This window comes from Lingula anatina, chromosome 3 (assembly GCF_051362555.1).
Source record: "Lingula anatina isolate TDL-2025a chromosome 3, LinAna3.0, whole genome shotgun sequence".
Taxonomy (NCBI): domain Eukaryota; kingdom Metazoa; phylum Brachiopoda; class Lingulata; order Lingulida; family Lingulidae; genus Lingula; species Lingula anatina.
In genome coordinates, this window is record NC_141769.1 from 1,143,496 (window position 1) to 1,162,899 (window position 19,404).

The window sequence follows — 19,404 nt, forward strand, 5'->3', positions numbered from 1 at the left end:
ATTGTATGGGGTGCACATAATAACATCTGGGTTCAAAACAGTCATAATATTTTCATCTATACACAATTCATGATTAAAAATTATATCTGGTGACTTATTTTAGACTGGCTGATTAACTCTTCGATTGTTCAGCCGGGATGCTGTCGGGTTCCTTGAGGTACAATGTAGTCTTAAAACGATCTGTGCTAATACGCTGTTGAATGCAGCCTTGAATTGATTGACGTTGAATTAGTAACGTGGGATTTCACGCTGTCGTGATCTCTGAAACCATTAGTGTTGCGTTAAATAGTAAATTAGGTGCATTGATGAATTAACGCGCTACTTGCCAGCGTCAAGGTTTGTCTGAAAATTCAAATCGAAATCTTATGAACATCAACTCAACAGGAGCCCGTCCCTCTGTAGCAACTGCAATTCGCCCCCAAATCACATTTATACCATAAATCTGAACAAAACTGAATATAATCCAGCTTTTTAACCTTGGAAATATTATATTTATATATATGCACTATATGACTTAGCCATCATGCAAAAAAGAATTTACACTCATAGTAGTTGTAATTGTGCAGTAAATGCCGCTCATCGCGGGTGCATAACCCTTCAAACGTGCAAATATTTAGACGTCCCATATATAAGCATTCCCCACCCATAAAGATACCAGTGGCCGTCCAAACTATTGCTTTAGACATATTTTACGGTACCATTTTATATAGAGAAGGTCTTACAGCCTTTGTAAACGTGTTTTTGATCAAGGCTCGAACCCGCAAAAATACTTCTTATTACGAAAATCCCACCGTTTGCCCCGAAGACTATTTCTGAAAAAATATTTTCCAGTCTCTGCGAATAAAATCCACACAAAAATATCAAGATAAAATGCAAAAAAAAAAAAGCTTTACACAGATATCCAAATATTTAGGTTCACTAAGGCGTTGGCCCCTGACACCTCCCCAAACTACCATGTATAACCCCAGATACACCATCTATACAGGTTTTTATCATCTCAGCTCTCTGTTGATCATACACCAATGGTCAGTTGCGATGTTTTGGTCCAGCGTTCTGGTTTTTAAAGGTCTTTAATCTCCCCAGGTGTTATAACCCAGAAGTGTTTACAAGCCTCCCTCCTTGCATGATCATAAAATCAATACCTTGGCCCAAGGTTTATACAAACAAACACGTTTGAAAAAGGTGTGGGTCTCGTCAGCAATCAAATCTCCCAGAATCAACTATACTTTGTAAATGTATATCTTTACAATGGCTCAGAAAGTTTAAATTTACCTGGACAATCTGTCTGCATTAGGATTCAATTAAATTAAATACACTGCACTGATCTGTTATATTACCTCCTCGTGTAGCCGCAGTGATAAACCGCTTTTGTACCAGTGTCTTTTTAACAAAAAATTGTATGTAGATCTACTCCAGTAAGTTAACGCTTGATTGCAATACCCTCTACTGCATTCCTTTGTTACCCCACCCGAACCTCATTGGACCCAATACAAGTTACAATTAAAAGGCTTTCTCCTTGAAAACAAAGCATATTGAAATAGTTTGGATTGGATTACTCCAATGAAATGTGTCTTCATCATAGGTTACAACTTAGTTAATACAAACAGTGATATATAGGGCATCAAATCAAAGGCATGCCAACATAAAACCATCAAAAATTAGATAAATAGCATCCATTAAAGATAAGGCAGTCGGATAAAGCCAGTATAACGTACATTTACATGTACGTCCAGGAACCGACCTGAAAAATCTGAAATAATTCAATGTCTGTTAGTGAATCAATTATTTTGAACCATATGATTGAAATGCGTGGGATGTTTTCGTTTCCAAAAACTAAAAGACCAAGGGTTTACGAAAAAAACTTTTTTTCGCAGAGATAAGAAAAACATTTTATTTATGCGTGAGTTTTATCCCAGGTCTCTGTGAAAATAATTCGATCAGTAAAACTGAAAATGCTTGCAGACAGACCATCAACCACTCGGTAACAAATTTAACAATTGAACTGAGCACAGAATGATGAGTCCTTTGCATGTTAAGGAATATTTCTCAGCAAACTATTTCGGATACGCCCGGTTTAACACTGGTAACAAATGGCCGCCTCTGTCTACTATGCGGTCTATGCCTCAAATCCAGGTACCTTGGGGAACGCTTACGTGGGATCTAATGACCTTTGACCTACATTAGCCTGATGAAGATGTGACCTTATGACAGGATCTGCCTAATTCAATCGCCCCAGATCCCAAGTATGACTGAACTGCCACATCTTGACGTAGAAGAAAGTGCTTGAAAAAATTCTAAAGAAGTTACTCTAAAGATACAATATCCTCTTGGAAGGTCAACTCTAATTAGAATTAAGTGGAACGAATGTAGGATGTTATAAATCAGAGATAAAACACCCGTTTTCTTTGAATTCCTCACTACTGGCGAGGAAATGAGTTTTCTGTTACAAGCACAGCTCGAGTTAAATTTGAGGCTCAAACAACATTTAATGAAATACGGTTTCTGGTGAAAACCCAACAGGAACGGACATTATTTGAGGGAGGGGGGTCAAAAGGTGTAAAAAGTACGATACAATTTTTAGACCCAAATTGTTGTTAAGACGGAAAACAAGGTACAAGTTGGTTTAGGGAGTCCACGACAGAATTGACACATTAAACCATCACCTCAAGAATGTCTCTTGGTTTAACAGACATTTCATCTCCGCCGTTTTACCTGTTGCAAAACTATCCGCATGAGCTAAACGTGGAAGTTAATAAATCATGATAAACCAGAGGTAAAGACACAACGTCCATAAATTTCGCTGTTTTTCATGGCGAAGAAAATAGTGGTCTTTTGTCACGCAGAACTGTAGAAAACTTCGTGCCGAGAAAACGAGGGTTTTGCCAAGATAGCAATGTGGCATTGGCCCGACGTTGGTAAGCCAATCAGAGGTTGGAGGTCCAAATTAAACCATTTGCCTATCCATCTGCCATTTGGCAATAGGCCAACACCATGATTTTGTTAGATTTCCGACGGTTCAACTGCCGACGTTGGCCAAATGTTGGTTGGTCAAAGTAAAAAAATATGGCATCAACCCCATGTTGGTTAAATACCAACCAAACGCCAACATTGGGGCAACGCCATTTGGCTATATGGCTGGCGAGGAGGGGCGGTAAGGCGTACGTCTTACTGAAGAGAAAAGATCAACGCCCTGTTCAGTATGAATAATTTCATATCGGGCTTGAATCAGTCCAGTGGCGGAGGCAAAACCAGAATATTTCCGGTCCCTGCACCCTACATGTTATAGTAGAAATGCGCTCGCCTATTGTTTTATATTTGTCGAGGGCAGCGAAGATAAATATCAAATTTTGGATCCGTTAGTGTGGTGGTGGTGGGGGGGGGGGGGGGGCGTAGGGAGCTCCTACGTGACAATCTAGACACTCTCTGATTGCGATACCATACGAAATTAAGTTTCTGAAAGTTTAGTTATAACTACATGCACCTAGCTTGGGTTAGATCTATCCCACCTGGGTAATAGAGGCGTTTTAAAAGACTTTCTTTAAAGTGGAGAGAACAAGGTTGATCAGAAAAGGTCATTTCTAAGTGCTTGCGATCGCCTACATTGCTGCTTACCATATTTTATTACCATGGTCACGTATCTCATCAAATTAGAACAGAAAATCTTTATTTAGTTTGTTTTATATTTTACCTTTAGGCGAGATTTTCTGGTACAGTAATTCATTCTCATGGTTACCGTTAGGTTACCATATAGTAAGTATCTTAAACAATGCATACATGCATGGAAAATTCGTAATAGAAATTGATAACTTTCAATAAATAAAAAGTCTAAACCTGGTCTAATGACTTTAGTATACTTAAGTATATCATTAATCTGCACAGGTTACTCTGATCTATGTCTATATTTTACCTTAAGACGAGATTTTTGGAAAAATTATTTTCGTGATTACTGTTGAGGAATTATTAAGTATGTACTTTCACACTGGTTTATTATAATGATACTTCGGAGATGTTAAAAACCAAACTTGGTCTAATGACTCAGTGTATAATTAAACTGTTTAGGAAACTCAATATTCATTTTACTTCAACTTTCATGGTACCAAATAAAAAAGGACAAAGCAGGACTCGTGAAAGTGACATAAACTGCACTGACCGTCTCTCCAGTACTTGTAAGTGAAAACCACTACTTCCCGTGGTCATTTTACACTTATGGGATAAAGTGGCATTTTAACATTTGTATATATGCATTTTACAAGGAATAATGACCATTGTCTGTTCTCTGAGTCTAGGCACCGATGGTTTCCAGACCACGATTTCGTGTCACCAGGGACTGTGAATGTTTTGTAGCTTTAATAATTCATTTGTTAACAGTCTTGTGGTCGGAGGGTGAAAAGCTGCAGACAAAACCTTTTGTCCAATTGTGAGTTGGTGTCTGCGTGTGTCTGGGTGCGTGAAGGGTGCGTGAGTTGGTGTCTGCGTGTGCCTGGGTGCGTGAAGGGTGCGTGAGTTGGTGTCTGCGTGTGCCTGGGTGCGTGAAGGGTGCGTAAGTTGGTGGCTGCGTGTGCCTGGGTGCGTGAGGGGTGCGTGAGTTGGTGTCTGCGTGTGCCTGGGTGCGTAAGGGGTGTGTGAGTGGCTGGGTGTTTAAGTGGGTGCGTGACTTGGTAAGTGTGTGAGGAGGTGGGTGCGTGAGTGGGTGCGTGAGTGGGTGCGTGTTCGGATGGGGTGAGTGGTAACACCATGCTCACTACTAGGGGCCATATGACGTCATTGCTGAAATTCTAATCAAAATCTCTCGCTGGTCACTGTACAGATATGCACACAGAATTAGCCACAGAAAATGTCCTGGCGTAGGGTAGTAACACTCAGCCTCATCGGTAAAATATATATGTGGAAAATTCAAGCAAAGCAAGTGTCTCACCTATTTAATCTAGCCACGGTCATAATGTGTATGATGTCTCCTATAACTCTTGTTTAATATTTCTCTTGAGGTTCACTCCCGTGCTACTGTATAATCTATGCTTTAAATAATGGAATAAAACTTTCACCAAAAGTCAAGAGGGAGGCATTTTACTGGGTGATATTAAGAAACATAAACAGCAATCGAGAAGAGATAACGACCGGTTATCACACGAGGCCAGCTTGGTTTTTTATTGCGTTTGTATGATAATTTACCGAGGAAATCTCCAGATAATACTTGGAGTCTACATCTATATGGCAATACACTTGGTGTTATGATCTGGAAACCAAGTTATCCAGTGCAAACACGTTGCACTGGAAAGTGATCCTATTATATATTGAAACACCTGTTAAGTGGCAATGAGTGAGAGCAGGCTCATTTGTAGATTATATGAAAGATAAGATCTACATTGATGTATCTCATCTTTTTTTTTAATCTGACGGTCACGTCAGTAATTTTGCCAGAAAACTGTTTAATACGGCTTGTTTCTCTCGGTTATTAATTAATTTATTTATTAATTTATTTATTTATTTATTTATTTATTTATTGGAATTCTTTTTACAATTGTTTGTTTGGTCAGTCTTTTGGTTGATCGATGCACTTTGACAGTTTTTTGTTTCGTTGTTTGTTGACAGGATATCTCAATATTTTTTCAAAATTAAATTAAACCAGGTAGAATGGTTACCACTGGAGGAGGCAATGCTTGATTACATTCTGGTCAAAACGATGGGCATTTCACTTTCACCTTAAAGTACATGGGCCTTAAACTCAGTCAATGCCCTCAAGCTGAAGACTGATTGCCCTCAAAACGAATAAGTTCCGGTCAATGTCTGATGTATTGGCGCCAACTTTTACCCTGGTTTGTCCGCACATCTTAAAGTGGAAGCAGCTTTATCATCGAGTTGCCCCTTGAAGTAGCGTAGACAACAAACTGAGAAATTATAATTGAAGGGCCTAAGCAGCTCAATTTTGATAAAACCTATTTTTGTATAAGGTGATAAGAACATAGTTGACTATGACCAATGCGTGTGAAAGCGTCTTTTTAATCCTGCCATGTATGAAAAGCAACTTCTGAATCTTTTCGGGCGGACAAAATAAAACATTAAAGGACAACTCAGTGGGTTAGATTAATGTATAGAAGCAGGTTCTATGTAAAACTTTGATCAGATTTGTGTTTTGGGAGATTGTTTATTATTATATGAATAAGTCTGGGTCACAAAAGTCCTGTTAAGACAACTAGAATAAAGAATTAGAAAACGAAAACTATTTATCATGATTTCGGAGCACAGCCAGAAGTACTTCCGGCTCAAGGTCACGACCTCGATTTTCCCACGCTTACGACCAATCACAGCAGGCTTCAGTCAGAATGAGATAGACGTCACGACTACACAGCGAAACTTGTCAGACATGTAAGTGCCGCCTGTCCATCTTTTCGGTACATGTGCCGATCAAAAACAGAAAACGTAAAGCCCAAAACGCTCTTATACACGTAACCGACTTTGTATGAGCACAAATATTGTCATTTATTGTGAACAGGATAATATGATAATCAGACACACTTGAGACCTGTGAAGCGCATACTCACGTGTCGAGGAGTAGTTTCGCCATTGCCTCGTATGTGAGTCCTAACTCAGCTTTAAGTGTCTTCCCCCGCCCCACCTCCCTCCCAACATACACAGTCTGAGTGCTTCTTCGTCTGTCTCTAATTTTCTTTCGTATCTTTCGAACTGGAGTGGCTATTTTCTTTCGCCCCCTTTTGTCGCTCTCCTGTTCAGACTTGACGCGCGTCTGAGCCATGTTTGCTGTTTTGGCGCCAAATAGTAACATCCGGGTCTCAGCCGTAGTACTTCATTCATAGTAAACCGCGAGACTTAGCGAGAAATTGCGCGTTCTGAAGCCGTACTGTGAGGTGGTAGCTGAGTATTTAAGACGAGTCGTCTTTTATTATTTAATGGAACTTAAAAACGGTATTAGGTAGCTTCATTTTCTGAACGGTTTTGGATAGGATATACCTTGGTCATTATGGGGAAATTGGTGAGTTTTCCAGGAAAATTCATTTTCGTGCTATTTTAAGGGTTTAACGCGCTGAGACTGTCTTAATGTACAAGTAACGACACAGGCACTTCCTCAAAGCTTATTTCAACGCCGACCAAGATACGGACCGCTTGGAACAATTCTGAAGCTTGTTATGAAGTAACTTCCCTGAAATATCTTCTCTGAATTTACTTCTGTTTTTCCTTGCTTGCTTCATTCTTCATTTCTATTTTCTGCTCGTTCATTACATGCGATAACGTTTTACTGGCAGTCGCATCCCATCTATAATTTTATTAAGTGGCCATATGTTTATTATTGGAATTGGACCTAAGGATCTGATTCTATCAAAGAAAAAAGAATTATCTAGCTAGTGGACCAAACACTTAGGTAAAGATACACAGACATCAAATCAAACGAAAGCGTAGAGGGAATTGATTGCATGCTCTGGGAAATTCTTACTTCGTCGACAGACGAAAAAACGCAATTAAAAGGGCTCAGTACCATCACCACTTTTATATTCCGCTTTAAAACTGCAGGCAAAAGGAAGTCGTTCATTAACTGGATACTTGTAGGAAAACGGACCGATTAGTATCCATTACGCTAACCTTTGTTTATCGAGGCAAAAACTTTTTTCATCGCCGGGTCGAGCGTTTTGTATGATCAGCGTCTCCCACCCCGCTGGGTGCGTTATGCAGAGAAAACACTTCGTGAATTAATGTGGAATTAAACGGGTAGACGAGAGCATGTGAGCTTTGTTATTTTTGTATCACAAAAAGGATCGAGTTGACTCGCAGTGTGTGCCCTTTTTTCACTGATAAAAACAGAAAAAGGTCTATAAGTGCATTCGCACCATGAGGTTGCCTTTATTTTTTCACTCTCCTTCTAAAGTAATCCTTCTTCATAATCTCTTCAAAAATAGCATTTTGCATTTTACACAAAACTATTTCGCCAATTGAAGTTGTTCCGGTCTATGAAAATAGTCCTTATCATATTGACCTAACAAATATGGTATCGATTAATTGTCATGGTTGATGACGTGATAGTTCAATGAGGAGGTTCTTTATCTTTACCCGAAAGTTGGATTTTGATTGAATTAGTCAATCAGCGAAATAATCGATATTCTGACGTCACTTCCTGTCATATACGTATCCCCAGTGAAGTTTTGGTATTACGCTACAAATACGAGCTCCCTGACGCTGATAGCTTTAATGAGGAACGGTTCTATTGGCAGTCTCTTAGCGAATGGAGAGAGGAAAGAAATACCTCTCAGAAGCAATAAATTGATTCACCTTAATTGACTTTCAAAGTAAATATTTTCTTAATAAATACCCAATGGATTCAGCTTAGATATTGTCAGACGTTAAAAGTCCACATAATTCAATTATTGTTTAAATTGGTCGCTGAACCATTTTTCACGAAAACCATTTCTTGACAAAATAAAACAGTGATTGTGTAACACAGAAAAACAAATTGCAGAATAAAAAATGAGAATAACTGATAAAAAATTGAAATTTCACAAGACGAATTCATGCGTGTCACTGTTCTGCTATCTTGGTTTGTGTTTGTTGAGATAAGTAAAGAAACATTGTATCATTTAGTTCAAAGCAAATTTCCTGCGTATCCAACGCGCACGTTACTGAAGGTGCTCGACACCAAGGCTCTATTCCCATAGATTTTAGATCGATCTATCCCCGCGGGGAGTCTCACAAGATTACTTTCAGATAATCCGACTTAAATGTCCGTCCCGCCTACTACAAGCTGTAAGGGGGTAATTAACTTTCGTGTCCGCCCGGCTGACAGCTATTTAGCGTGAACCCCCAGGGAGTTAGGTCGATCTAAAGTAGGTCGATCTAATCTATGGAAATGGGGTGTTAGCCACGTGTTTTGGCAGTGTAATGGAAAATTTATATTAGATAATTAAGTTAAGTAAAAATGCTGTATATGAGACATTTTATATATCAAAATAAAGGGAAAAAAGAAATTGCACGTGCTCATGGAGCGTATTTTAAAAGGGAAGATATCGAGGCGGATTTCGATCAGCCTAAGTTTCGGTGATCACGGAAACTGAACTCTGTCAGAGATGATTTTCTTGTAATCTACCCGTGAAACTCAGGGTGGTTCTGGTGGTTCTGGTAGGTCCCGGCTCTAAAGTGTGGTTCCAGTCATATACACCCGGCACTTGGAACAAGACACGCAACCATTACCACTCGAGTACTTAGTACCTGGGATCTCTTGTAGCACCATCGTCTTGCAAGAGAAAAATAACCCCTTGCTCATTTGAGTGAAATATCGAAGTTACCGCTACCGTCAGATGTAACAGACACTTATTGGTGCGTGATAAGGAGATGGTGTTTGGCTGGAATTGGACTAATTTTTGTTTGGATCTCTTTAGCTGTTTGTTTATTCTGTTCACGTATACATCTTAACTTGGGTGTTTATTATAAGACGCGAGATGGGCTACAGGCAAATGTTATGTTTACGTAACCTTCCTCACCTGTAATATGATTAAGAGAATCTTTTTAACCTTCTATGTAAATTAAGAAATGGTTTCGTTATCTTCAGATTCGCTCACTCCATAATTTTTTTGTACTTCTGATAAGGAAAGTAAGTCTCTCTCTCTCTCTCTCTCTGTCTCTCTCTCTCTCTCTCACACACACACACACACACACACATATGCGCGCGCGCACACACACACAAAAAGCAAGGCAAGTTTTATAGAGGAACAAAAACTATTACTGGAGCATGAAATAACAGACTTGTTCTTTGCTGTCGTCCAGCGAAGATGACCCTCCGTCCCACTGGGAGTCAGCCAATTTCCACGCGAAGAAAAATGACGACGTTAGCCACTAAAGACCAACTGCTGTGAATTATAAAGCCAGTCAGCAAAGATCAAAGGCAATGACTTAATCATAGAACAGTAATGCAAGAAAATAGAAAGATCAATAATTCCATGATTTCACTCGGCGGTACTGCTGCCCTCGTATTTGATATTGATTTTCAAGACAAAAACTCGATTCGAATCATCAAACGTAAAGATCACAGCAAATCTTTTTTCGCGTAATTTGGCTTGAAAAATCTTCCTCTCGGAAAGTTGTTCTTTATGAAAGCTCCTTATTAGTCTAAAGTCATAATCTGTGCGCTAAAAGTTAACGAATGGGAACGCTTTAAAAACTGACTTTGGTTTAGCTGCCAACAGGAAGTATTCACTTGATTGCACTCCACAAGTCTATGTAAGCTTTGAGTAACCCAATCCTAGAGCTATTGCACTGACAGCATATCCAAGTCATTTTATAGGGTTTACACGCAACCGTTTGTACCTTACGGCCGTCTAAGAAACAAATAACACATACCCTCTTTCCCAATCGGCAATTGTCAAATTCATGGGAAGTCTAAATGATCGCCTCAATAAAATTCCTACGAGCATCGGGTCTGTTACTTAACATTAAATGAGACGACGCAAACATTAGCGAGAAATAGTGCTTGTCTATTGACTTCAAGCCTCGACTAAAGATGCTTCAAATGGCAGATGGTATTTTGCGGTAATAGTGGTCTCTGATACAGGTTATTTTACATGTTAACTTTTTGTCTTCCAAAGCTTGTTGAGGCGACCAGCACTGGGGTTCACACTGGGCAGAAGAAGGGCGAATTTTTTGAAACCATGTTGGTCCGACAAGTTCGACAAGTGCGACTTCATTTGACTTCATAATCAGTGCATGAAAGCCATTTTGGCAATGTGTTTGGATAATTTCTTTCTGACTAATTATTCTTGGTCACTTTGACTAAGGTTTGACCGTTGGTGAATATAATTTATTAAGTTTAAATTAATGATTTATGTTCTGTGTCCTTGATTTCTGGGAAATACGCCAACACCGAACCATTAGATATATTCACTAGGCATGATTATATTTCTTACAAATAAATATCAAATAAAAAAACAACAACTAAAATCAGTACATTACGGGGCATAAAATAGTATGTTTTAATTGTGATCTTGCGTTATAGGCCCCTATGCATCAGCAAATAAAATGTAAAAAATATGTTGAGAACTTCGGCCGCAATGCGTAATTCACTGATGGCTCTATTAAGCTAGACAAGGGGGTTAAGTTACCTGGAGTGCGGAATGAATTACTTTACCTGTCGTTATTAAAAGTTTTATTAAAATACGCAGTTAATCGTTAATGGTTGTGTGGAGAAGCACCTTCTCAATTTCTCAATTTCTATTTTGATGTCTTTTGTATGGTGAACAAATGTTTGTCTTTTTATCGAAAGAAAATCTTCGTTTTAAAGCGTATCATAGTAGAAAGTTCAAAATACTCTTTGAGTTCACAGTTGTGACTGACTCGTCGAGAAACTCGCTAAAAGTTCTTATCCTATTTTTAAATTATAATTGAAGCAATTTAGTTGTTCTAAGAGGGCTTATATCTGAGTGAAAAAAGTTCAGTTATGCTACAGAAAATATTACAACGAACCTGCTGTGAGATTCACTCCGGGCAGCACACGGCGGGGGGTCTATCAGTGCTTGACCGCTGACGACAACATGGTCACTCTCGGTAAGACTTAAACTAGTGTTAAAACAAACGCTAGTCTCGCCTTCGTTCGATAAATCTCTCAGACGGCTCCCTTGTATGTTTATACCCTCTACCTGCTTACCTACTTAAACAACCAATCTCCGAGGAAAACAACACCCCAGGTTTTTAGAGGGTCCATGGCATCTTAACCTTTGAAACACGAGAAAGTCCAACGCTGGTCTATTGGTTAACTGTTTGCGTTTTGTGTGTACTTATGATGTATAATGCATAGTTAAGACTTTTGATGAGAGATTTGTTTAAATTTACTCTGGATTATGTTGTATAATCTCCTAGTAGAATAAGCTCTGTGGTTTTAAAGGGCACATACAAACCACATTTTTTTTTTTTTGTAATCTCCTAATAAAAAAAGCGGGGGTATATTTATATGCGTCCTGACCTTTCTAAAACAGGGGGGTTCGGGGGGTTCGAGAGAACCCCCATTTTTGCTGGAAAAAGGCCCACTCTGGGTAAAATTTGACCTAGGTACATGTGGATTATATGGTAAAAGGTCCACTTTTTTTATTAAAAGAACCCCCCCCCCCTTTGAAACTGCTGGCTACGGGCTTGTAAAAGTACTATGCTAGGACATTCTCAAAAATCATTTATCAGTAAAATTATTTCATTGACAAATTATACCTACTATCTCCCCTCATGTGAATGAATATTTTTTAGCTTGAAGACAATTTAAAGTTTTTCAATATTTTTAAATTTTAAAAAATGTGTCTACTAGTAGAAACCTAAGAATGTTATTTTAATTTAAAAAAAATTATGTCCAGCATTACAAAATTGCTTTGTCATGCCGACACCCTTAAGCAAAAATAAAAAAAGAAAAGAAGACTTATTTCTTATCACGGCTTGGCCTCAGTGTAATAAGAAGCACACAAACACAGATCAGGGACTAGTATATGGCCTGTCTTGGGCTCAGGTGGCGCGCTAATCGATCTGGGCAGGCGCACTATTGAAATCCAATATGTCGCTGTCTGGATGGGTTTACACGCTAATTTAAAGGAATTTTACTAGTTTGCAGCAAGAAAAAAGTACGTATGACTTAGTGATGATAAAACTTTTAATTCTGTGCTCAATTAGTAGAAGCCAGTGCTTTAGAAAGTCACTTATATTCTCCATACTTTATGAAAACACACACAATCCAGTCTGTTGTTAGGGAAGCAATGTTGAGGTACGTTCCATTAGTTCAGCATACCTGGAAGGTTTTGGGGCGGTTTCACCAAAAAACGAAAGTCGACAGTTGGTGTTAACTTTAAAACTGAAAACATTGGTCTATTTCAATGTAGTATAAATCTGTAGTGCCCCACTCAAGAGAAGTAATACTCATTCTAGAGCCTCAGTTACACTGCACTAACAATGTTAGTAACACGCTTTTTAACTTCTGCAACATATTTTGGGACGCTTGATCAATTATTTATGCATTTTTTTTTTTTGGGGGGGGGGGGCAAAGTAGACCAGAGTCATCCTTCTCAAAGTTAAGACCAACCTCGTATCTTTTGAGAAAGTGATTGAAAGTGACCCCTGTTTTAGACATCTTTTATTAATTTTTTTGTCTCATCGTTAATTGTTAAATAAAAACCAGAATGAATGGAAGGGTTTCTTCGTATGTCCTAGTCAAACGGCTATTTGCTGGATCTTAAATTTTGCCTTTCTGCATATATTTGCGACATGCCCATTGCATTTTTATTTTATTTTCATAATTTGAAAATTAATTACACAGCCTATGTAAAGTAATAGTAATATGAGTATATTTTCTATCACTACAGCAGCCAAGAGATGAGCAGTGAAGATCAGCTCCAAGCATTGGTGCTGGACATCTACAGCCAAATCAAAGGCACTCCTCTGGAGCTGGAGCTATTTAAACAAGCACAGGTGCTCTTTTTTATTATCTTTCTATTACAAAGACATTGGCAGACCCAGGAGAGCAGGATGGGGGGGGGGGGGGGGGGGAGGCCCAGTATATTTTGAGCCTCCACCTTGCGATATTAGATAAGGTTTAATTTTAAAGTCCATTAAACACCCAGACATTCAGGCCAGCAGTTATACGAAGTTAGCTGGTACTAAGGACCTTTTTGCTGCTCTTAAAATTGTTGCTGGTCCATTGAACACGATTTCCAGCAGGTCCTGAAATGCTTACATGTCATGACTGGTAGGACCAGCTGTTTCTGCATTTTTGTGTTCCATTGAAGGGCTGGATATGTCATCTCTTGATATGTGTGTGTGTGTGTGTGTGTGTGTGTGTGTGTGTGTGTGTGTGTGTGTGTGTGTGTGTGTGTGGTGGGAGGGTTACTGGATAGAGTCTGTTGCAAATATATCAGCTTAAATTAAGCGGTTTGGAATCAATGCTTTTTCAACCTGGATAATCTCCAGCTGATTGCTTTTCATGTAAAGTCCTCAAGATGCACAATAAACATATCTTTGATATATTTAACAACCAACCTTGAAAAAGTGTAATTTCTAGTCAACCATTTGTAAAATGATTGTGTTCTTTAGTGGTTAATACCACAGTGTTCACATACTCTACCATAAAGCTAACTCCAGATTGTTTTTCAAAGCTAAAATGTAATGCTCTTTAATGTAATGCTCTGTTTGATTCTTGTTCCAGATAATATCTCACAACCCGCTGCTAAGGTCCTCAGAGCTCAAGCAAACTGTGATTGAAACCTTGTCAAAAAAAGGTATGAGTAACAAAACTGTTTAAGTCTTTATATTCATTGTCTTCCATTTTTTATCAAATGATAAGATTTAGTCCATATGTCTACTAATGAGAGAACTTGATACCTTCTACAACTGTTGCTTCAGATCAGTAATTTCTGCAAATTCCTGGGATCCCAACCAAATTTTATACTAGGTGTATTCTGCATTTCTCTTGGCATATCACTCTGTCTGTTATTAAAAGATCAAGTTTAATCACAAGGACTTCCATCTATCTCTTACCTATATTATATCATTAAGAAGTATCTGTCAGTGTTTGTGACAATACAGACATTATAAAATTTAATAAGCTGAATTGATATATTTTACTGCTTAAAATTAATTTATTTTATGATAAGCTTAACTAGCATTGTTATCTTACTTTGTGCAATTCTATTAATTAAAGCTTACATATTTCAGAACATGGCACTCAGCTCAAGAACACAGTGTACAAGTACTTACAGAAGCGCCCGGCTGTGCCCCACCCCAAGGCAGGACCAGAACACCTCAAAGAACCCCTGACCTACATCAGGAAGGCACAGGTGCTTGGCAGTTCTGATAAAACACATGTACTAGCATATGTATGCAGCATTAATATTGGACCTGAAAAATATCCATTGTGTAGGAGGGTGTCTACAATACAGATCTGTCACTTTAGCATGCTTCCTGTCTTGTCCCCAAACATTAATAGCACTCATATTATTAACAACAGCATTTTGAGGTTAATCTATATTTTATCAATTTTGTCATTAAGGCAAGTCTGCTGGCAATGTGTTTCTGTCTAAGTGTGATCAGTTTTATTATTTTGTATTTGACTTAAATGATTTTTGCACCAAAAATAAGGTTATTTTATGATAAGATTGGATAGATTTGCTTTCTAAATTTTTACAACATATGTGTGGATATTTGACTGGGGGTTACTTAATGGTAAACAGTTGAGGCAACAGAGGGGCAAAGTCAACATTGTTCTACAAGAATATTTACACGTGATGCAAGCTGTGGGCTTGATTGATCTTTAATATGGACCAATGCAGATTATGTTGCATGCTTTAGGAACATCATGCATAACAACAACATTCATGATTGGAAACAATAGGACTCTCTTGAACTTGTTTCAAATTCAGAAAATGAAGTAAAAACAGGGAAATTGGAATTCTTAGGTCAGATCATTTTTTTTTTTTTTGATCAAAATAAAGATTTGCTGACATTTGAACATAAATGGTATTAAGTCTACAAGATAATAAGTTATTCTTGGTGAATTCAGGATGCGGGGGGGGGGGGGGGGGGGGGGGGGAGTTTTGACAGCTAGCCAGCCCCCTTCCCTTTCTCCCTCTATCCTCTCCTAAGTTAAAAGAAAAAAAAAATCAGGAATGCGTGGCTATAAAAACTAGCTCAAACCCAGTCACATTTCCTTTTTATTGGTCTGTGATTGTTTAATGTTCTTGTATCAGGGTACATGGCATTACAATGCAGAACATTAGATTGACTCTGGTTAATGCTCTCCATGCTGTGTGTTATATAACACTGCTGGGAGAACTGTTGCCAGTAGACCAGGCTGCTGAGATAAGCACATGTAGCCTGTGGTGAGAGCAGCCAGTGGCTGGGGTTGTGGTTAATGGACTGGTAGATATGGCCTTGCTGTGCTCTAACTGCTCTCCCAGGCCACCCAGTTTTCTACTGGAAGTCTAGTCCAGAGGGGGGGGTTTAGGGGAGAGTACAGTCTAGGACTACTAAATGGGGGTGTGACCCCATTCCCAACACCTTAGGGTTAATACCTGACCCCCACCCCCTCCCACCAACCCCCTACCCCAGCCTCCAGTATATGTGGCCCCACTCCAACACCTTAGGGTTAACACCCCACTGCCACCCCCTCTCTACCCACCCCCACCCCCCCACCCCCACCCCCCTACCCACCACCCCCCTACCCCAGCCACTATTATATTTTGTTCTGTAAATTTTAGTATCAACATGCAGTGAAGAAACTGTACATGTAGAGTCATGTCACTGTAATGGCATAATTATCCTAAAGCATTCTCCTGAACCACAAGCAGAAACAGATCAATAAGAATTTGAAAAAACTCATTTGAAGTATGGATGTGTTTATCCCTGCTGTACATGTAAAACAACACAATTCTAGATATGACTAATGTTTGTTTTAGCTGTAAGGTGTATTAGACTGAAGTTAAGGGTTTCACATTACAGATTGTTATTTGTAAAGAATCTGCTTAAGAAAATACCTGATGGGGGAGGGGGGGGGGTTAAGACAGCACCTCCAGTTTTTTTGTTGTTATTTTAAGTTTCGGGCATTAAGTGATCAGTTCAAACATGGTGTAATATTTGAGTAGTTTTGTCATTATAATACAAACATTCATGCTCTCAAAAATCGAAATTTTTCCTTGTTGCATTATATAATTTAAGTGTACCAAAAGTAATGGAATGAAGATATGTTTAATGTTGGAATTTTTAAATAAATGATGTGTTAGAGTTTTGACTAATATTAATACATGCAATAATCTTTCAGAACTATGGTTGCTGTTTTTTATTGTAAGATGTTGCTATAACTGTTAACACTAAGTATGGGGATTTTAGAAAATCTCTGTAAAAAAGGTCAGAATGGTAGTTTTAACGTCTAATTTGAATGTCTATTTCTTTCAGAGCAATTGGGATAAACGTATTGTGAAAAGTTTAAACAGCATGTGCACTGAGTTAGGAGTCCCTCTCGCAAGAAAGGTAGAGAATTCTCATAGGATACCGTCAGAAATATTTCCACAAGTTCTTTTGGGTAAACAAATAACATTAGAAATAGTTTTTGGGATACTGTAATAGTAGGCATTTTTTTAGTTCAAATACCACGATACTTCGATTGATGTTGGGAGTACACAACAATTATTACTGAAACTAGATACTTTAAACCCAACAGCCATTTTCTGTTTGGATTAATTGATTACTTTAATTAAATAATATATTTATTTATTTGTAGAGAAGTGAGAAGGATCAAAAAGAAGTTATTGTACATTGGGGAGAGCTGGGGACAGCTGCTCCTGGTGAGTTTTAACTTTGGATTTAATTTTTTTTCTGGTACTGATTCCCTTAAAACTAGGGTTGGTCTTGTTCATTAAACAACTTTAGCTAACCTAACTTTGATATTTGATGTATCTAAGTACAATCAATTGGAACAATAACATGTTTTGTGTTAATACAATCCTTTTCCTTTATTTCTTGAAACTTTTGAACGATATCTGGTCTTTATACATTTGATATAGTTTACTGTATATTGGATAATGACATCTTGGGAATTTGCTTTGGTGGTTGTTTGAATTGCTAAACTAACTTTTTTTTACGCGGATTCTGTTATATCAGGGGTATTATGAACATTTACATAGTTTAGGTAATATGTGATATCCGAATCATGTGTGAAATGTGAAATTCAGAGATCTAATTTTGGTTAAAATATGCAGATGTTGTCAGCTGTTTTATGGGTAAGATGGGGTTTGAAAGAGATTGCAGTTATTTTTGGTTTCAAAGGCAGATTTCTGAAGTGTTTATGTATTTGTGTATACTGATTTTTGATATTTATTTATTTTTACTTTTATATGTGTTCTGTTTTTATAAGGTCTCTTAATTGGTGAATAAGTGAAAACTTGCTGATAATTTAATTTAATTAAATATCTATAATTGACAGTAGTAAGTGGTGTCATCCTAAAATATTTCATTGAAGGATATAATATGATTGAAATTATCATAATCTCAGCCACTGGGAATTTTAACACATACCTTTTATTAGTTTTTGATGCAGTGCTATCTGGGTGTGTCACTGTAATTAGTGTTTAAGACCATAATTTTGTTTTATTAAAAAGCAGCTTCTTTTTCTATTTCACAAGTTCAAAGAGACCAGTGTGTTCTACTAGTTGTAATTAATTGAATCAGCAGTTTAGAAAGTGCATGTTTTGACAAAGCATCATCCATGAATAATTCCCAATATAGGTTAAAACCTAGGAGTTCATGTTTAGTATTGATCAAGGAGCAGTTCTAAGATGTATAAATCAAAGTAATGATTTTCCACCTCCTGTATCAACATAGTACAGTGTTATAAAAACAAGTTGATCTACTTTCACTTTCAGATTTGAGTGCTTTCCGCCCAGTGTATGCCCCTAAAGATTTCCTGGAGGTGTTAGTGGGGCTGAGGAACCCTAATGCCCACAGCGGGGAGCCTAGCAGGTCAGTTAGTGGTCACTTATTAGTGGTCAGCAGTGTTCTTGACCCTTTCACCATCAAGCAGTACACTTAACTGGACAGGTCCACTTTCACAGACTGACAGTTCCATATCCCGGCTACTACCTAAGATGCCCCCCCCCCAACTGTACATGGCCAAATGACCAAATAGTTAATTTCTGCCCAAACAGTAATCAGCAGACTTGCAAAAATCTTGTAAACTTTGTGAGCCAGTGAGAAGGTTTTACCAGCTGGTTCATGGATGACAGTTGCACCAAAAAGAGCCAACTCAACCTGTATGTAACCACGCCACACAGGTCACCACAGTGTCACAACCCTCAGTGCCAGGTTTCATATCCCCTGCATTTAAAATGGAGATTGATGTGTAAATGCCACATATAACAGTGCCACCCTTCAATTTCTCTATACACAAGGGTCTCTTTAGAAATCACTTTGTAAGTCAATCTCTATGACACTGCAGTGTCAGAATTCAGTTGTTGCCAAATGGAAGTAATGTGGATAGTTTTGGTTTCAACCCTTCCCTGGTAACTTTTACCATCAATGTTGAAATGACTCTGGTGTTTTTATTGGATTTGGTATCAGAAATATAATCCATCTTTTGGTGTATTTTTTATTATTGGAATTTGATGGCATTCTGAAGGGTTATGGGAAGATGAGGAAATTGAGAGTTAGATTTTGTGGTAAATGTATAATTTCATGATTGTCTCAGAATTTGATTATGTAGGAAATGTATTTTTTGGAAGGTTTTACATAAGTGCCTGTAGGGCTTCAAGCACAAATGATAAGACAAGGTCAGTTACTTAGTCTTTAGAAGTCACTATAGTTTGATTGGATTCCCATTGTACAGGAGTCCAATGTTTTAGGTCAGACTCAGATAAAATTTATTTTAAAAGAATAATATAAAGATTCAAAAGA

The 19,404-nt window shown here is 38.1% G+C and overlaps 2 protein-coding genes across 6 annotated transcripts in view; one reads left to right on the forward strand and one right to left on the reverse strand.

The window, feature by feature from the left end:
* The window catches only part of LOC106179539 (cholecystokinin receptor), a 44,831-nt gene that overhangs the window by 22,600 nt on the left and 2,827 nt on the right, over positions 1 to 19,404 (reverse strand). The gene's annotated exons all lie outside the window — the stretch shown is intronic.
* LOC106179541 (TBC1 domain family member 19) overlaps positions 12,475 to 19,404 on the forward strand; it is a 31,398-nt gene continuing 24,468 nt past the window's right edge. For 2 of the 3 annotated variants that reach the window (XM_087009496.1, XM_087009498.1), the window contains exons 1-7: positions 12,475 to 12,593; positions 13,329 to 13,434; positions 14,168 to 14,240; positions 14,677 to 14,798; positions 16,912 to 16,986; positions 17,237 to 17,300; positions 18,378 to 18,474. In XM_087009496.1, the coding sequence (XP_086865622.1) occupies positions 13,339 to 13,434; positions 14,168 to 14,240; positions 14,677 to 14,798; positions 16,912 to 16,986; positions 17,237 to 17,300; positions 18,378 to 18,474 (527 nt within the window). In that variant the 5' untranslated portion in view covers positions 12,475 to 12,593; positions 13,329 to 13,338. The remainder of the gene's footprint in view (positions 12,594 to 13,328; positions 13,435 to 14,167; positions 14,241 to 14,676; positions 14,799 to 16,911; positions 16,987 to 17,236; positions 17,301 to 18,377; positions 18,475 to 19,404) is intronic. The other variant, XM_087009497.1, reaches the window with a different exon arrangement.